This window comes from Chiloscyllium plagiosum, chromosome 45 (assembly GCF_004010195.1).
Source record: "Chiloscyllium plagiosum isolate BGI_BamShark_2017 chromosome 45, ASM401019v2, whole genome shotgun sequence".
Classification (NCBI taxonomy): domain Eukaryota; kingdom Metazoa; phylum Chordata; class Chondrichthyes; order Orectolobiformes; family Hemiscylliidae; genus Chiloscyllium; species Chiloscyllium plagiosum.
Window position 1 is genome coordinate 5,564,602 of NC_057754.1, and position 3,455 is coordinate 5,568,056.

The window sequence follows — 3,455 nt, forward strand, 5'->3', positions numbered from 1 at the left end:
GTGTTCCTGCTCCGTGTTCCTCTGCAGGCCCAGTGTTCCTGCTCCGTGTTCCTCTGCGGGCCCCGTGTTCCTGCTCCGTGTTCCTCTGCGGGCCCCGTGTTTCTGCTCCGTGTTCCTATGCGGGCCCCGTGTTCCTGCTCCGTGTTCCTCTGCAGACCCTGTGTTTCTGCTCCGTGTTCCTCTGCAGGCCCCGTGTTCCTGCTCCGTGTTCCTCTGCAGGCCCCGTGTTCCTGCTCCGTGTTCCTCTGCAGGCCCCGTGTTCCTGCTCCGTGTTCCTCTGCAGGCCCCGTGTTCCTGCTCCGTGTCCCTCTGCGGGCCCCGTGTTTCTGCTCCGTGTTCCTCTGCAGGCCCCGTGTTCCTGCTCCGTGTCCCTCTGCGGGCCCCGTGTTTCTGCTCCGTGTTCCTCTGCAGGCCCCGTGTTCCTGCTCCGTGTCCCTCTGCGGGCCCCGTGTTTCTGCTCCGTGTTCCTCTGCAGGCCCCGTGTTCCTGCTCCGTGTCCCTCTGCGGGCCCCGTGTTTCTGCTCCGTGTTCCTCTGCAGGCCCCGTGTTCCTGCTCCGTGTCCCTCTGCGGGCCCCGTGTTTCTGCTCCGTGTTCCTCTGCAGGCCCCGTGTTCCTGCTCCGTGTCCCTCTGCGGGCCCCGTGTTTCTGCTCCGTGTTCCTCTGCAGGCCCCGTGTTCCTGCTCCGTGTCCCTCTGCGGGCCCCGTGTTTCTGCTCCGTGTTCCTCTGCAGGCCCCGTGTTCCTGCTCCGTGTCCCTCTGCGGGCCCCGTGTTTCTGCTCCGTGTTCCTCTGCAGGCCCCGTGTTCCTGCTCCGTGTCCCTCTGCGGGCCCCGTGTTTCTGCTCCGTGTTCCTCTGCAGGCCCCGTGTTCCTGCTCCGTGTCCCTCTGCGGGCCCCGTGTTTCTGCTCCGTGTTCCTCTGCAGGCCCCGTGTTCCTGCTCCGTGTCCCTCTGCGGGCCCCGTGTTTCTGCTCCGTGTTCCTCTGCAGGCCCCGTGTTCCTGCTCCGTGTCCCTCTGCGGGCCCCGTGTTTCTGCTCCGTGTTCCTCTGCAGGCCCCGTGTTCCTGCTCCGTGTCCCTCTGCGGGCCCCGTGTTTCTGCTCCGTGTTCCTCTGCAGGCCCCGTGTTCCTGCTCCGTGTCCCTCTGCGGGCCCCGTGTTTCTGCTCCGTGTTCCTCTGCAGGCCCCGTGTTCCTGCTCCGTGTCCCTCTGCGGGCCCCGTGTTTCTGCTCCGTGTTCCTCTGCAGGCCCCGTGTTCCTGCTCCGTGTCCCTCTGCGGGCCCCGTGTTTCTGCTCCGTGTTCCTCTGCAGGCCCCGTGTTCCTGCTCCGTGTCCCTCTGCGGGCCCCGTGTTTCTGCTCCGTGTTCCTCTGCAGGCCCCGTGTTCCTGCTCCGTGTCCCTCTGCGGGCCCCGTGTTTCTGCTCCGTGTTCCTCTGCAGGCCCCGTGTTCCTGCTCCGTGTCCCTCTGCGGGCCCCGTGTTTCTGCTCCGTGTTCCTCTGCAGGCCCCGTGTTCCTGCTCCGTGTCCCTCTGCGGGCCCCGTGTTTCTGCTCCGTGTTCCTCTGCAGGCCCCGTGTTCCTGCTCCGTGTCCCTCTGCGGGCCCCGTGTTTCTGCTCCGTGTTCCTCTGCAGGCCCCGTGTTCCTGCTCCGTGTCCCTCTGCGGGCCCCGTGTTTCTGCTCCGTGTTCCTCTGCAGGCCCCGTGTTCCTGCTCCGTGTCCCTCTGCGGGCCCCGTGTTTCTGCTCCGTGTTCCTCTGCAGGCCCCGTGTTCCTGCTCCGTGTCCCTCTGCGGGCCCCGTGTTTCTGCTCCGTGTTCCTCTGCAGGCCCCGTGTTCCTGCTCCGTGTCCCTCTGCGGGCCCCGTGTTTCTGCTCCGTGTTCCTCTGCAGGCCCCGTGTTCCTGCTCCGTGTCCCTCTGCGGGCCCCGTGTTTCTGCTCCGTGTTCCTCTGCAGGCCCCGTGTTCCTGCTCCGTGTCCCTCTGCGGGCCCCGTGTTTCTGTGTTCCTCTGCAGGCCCTGTGTTTCTGCTCCGTGTTCCTCTGCAGGCCCTGTGTTTCTGCTCCGTGTTCCTCTGCAGGCCCTGTGTTTCTGCTCCGTGTTCCTCTGCAGGCCCTGTGTTTCTGCTCCGTGTTCCTCTGCAGGCCCTGTGTTTCTGCTCCGTGTTCCTCTGCAGGCCCTGTGTTTCTGCTCCGTGTTCCTCTGCAGGCCCTGTGTTTCTGCTCCGTGTTCCTCTGCAGACCCCGTGTTTCTGCTCCGTGTTCCTCTGCAGGCCCTGTGTTTCTGCTCCGTGTTCCTCTGCAGACCCTGTGTGTCATCCTCCCCACTTTTTCTTTATTCATTCACAGGATGTGGGTATCACTCACCAGCTCAGCATTTATTGCCTGTCCCTAATTGCCCAGAGGATAGTTCAGAGTCAACCGCATCACTGTGGATGTGCAATCACATTACGGCCCAGACCAGGTAAGGATGGCAGTTTCCTTCCCTGAAGGACATCATTGAACCATATGGGCTTTTCCCAACAATTGAAAATCATTCAATTCTGACTTCCAGATTTTTGCTTTTAATTCAAATTGCACCATTTGCTGCGTTGGGATTTGAACCCAGGTTCCCCAGAACATTACCTGGATCTCTGGATTAACAGTCCAGTGATAATACCACAAGGCATCGTCTCTCCTATTCCTGCATCCTCTGTAAATTTGGTGACAGGACATTCACTTGCCTCCTCCAATAATATATTGTAAATGCGACACTAGTCCATATTGCACTCGAGAGAAAGTGGGGACTGAAGATGCTGGAGACCAGAGTCGAACAATGTGGTGCTGGAATAGCACAGCTGGTCAGGCAGCATCCGAGGAGCAGGAGAATCAACGTTTCAAACATAAACTCTTCAACAGGAAGAGCTTATGCTCAAAACTTTGATTCTCCTGCTCCTCAGGTACTACCTGACTGTCTGTGCTTTACCAACACTAGGCAGGGCCCTGCCATGAATTGCACAAGACCTGTCTTTGTTTGTCTTATCAATATGCATCAGCCATGATCATAGTCAATGGCGGAGCAGGCTCAGAGGGCCGTATCGCTGACTCCTCGCTTTGATAAACTCAATGTTTGTTGCTCAGAGATGGCCCTACCTGTTGCTGAGATAAACTTGTTGTAGTTTTCGTAGACCAGAGTCTGCATGTCGCTGTCGAGAGCTCGGATGTGTTTTACCATCTCAGCCTCACTTTCCATCAGTTCTGCCAGTGTGCATTCCTTCCTGAGCTGTGACACAAGAGAGAGCCAGAGGATGATGTTAGCGACTGAATCTTTTGACTGTCCTCCTGCCCCTAATTGTGTCAAGCTCTTGGGGGGATTTTGATTTCACAGGAACCACCTCTTCCAGTCTTCTGAACCCACCACACACATCCCCCAAACCCCAATCCCACCCTCTGCGTGAGAGGGACAGAACGTGTGGGGGGGGGGGAA

General features: G+C 59.6%; 1 protein-coding gene across 1 annotated transcript in view; it reads right to left on the bottom strand.

Annotated features, from left to right (window-relative positions):
* Nucleotides 1–3,455, bottom strand: part of vps51 (VPS51 subunit of GARP complex) — a 22,825-nt gene that overhangs the window by 17,455 nt on the left and 1,915 nt on the right. The window contains exon 2 of the mRNA XM_043683003.1: nt 3,122–3,251. Coding sequence (XP_043538938.1) covers nt 3,122–3,251 — 130 coding nt within the window. The remainder of the gene's footprint in view (nt 1–3,121; nt 3,252–3,455) is intronic.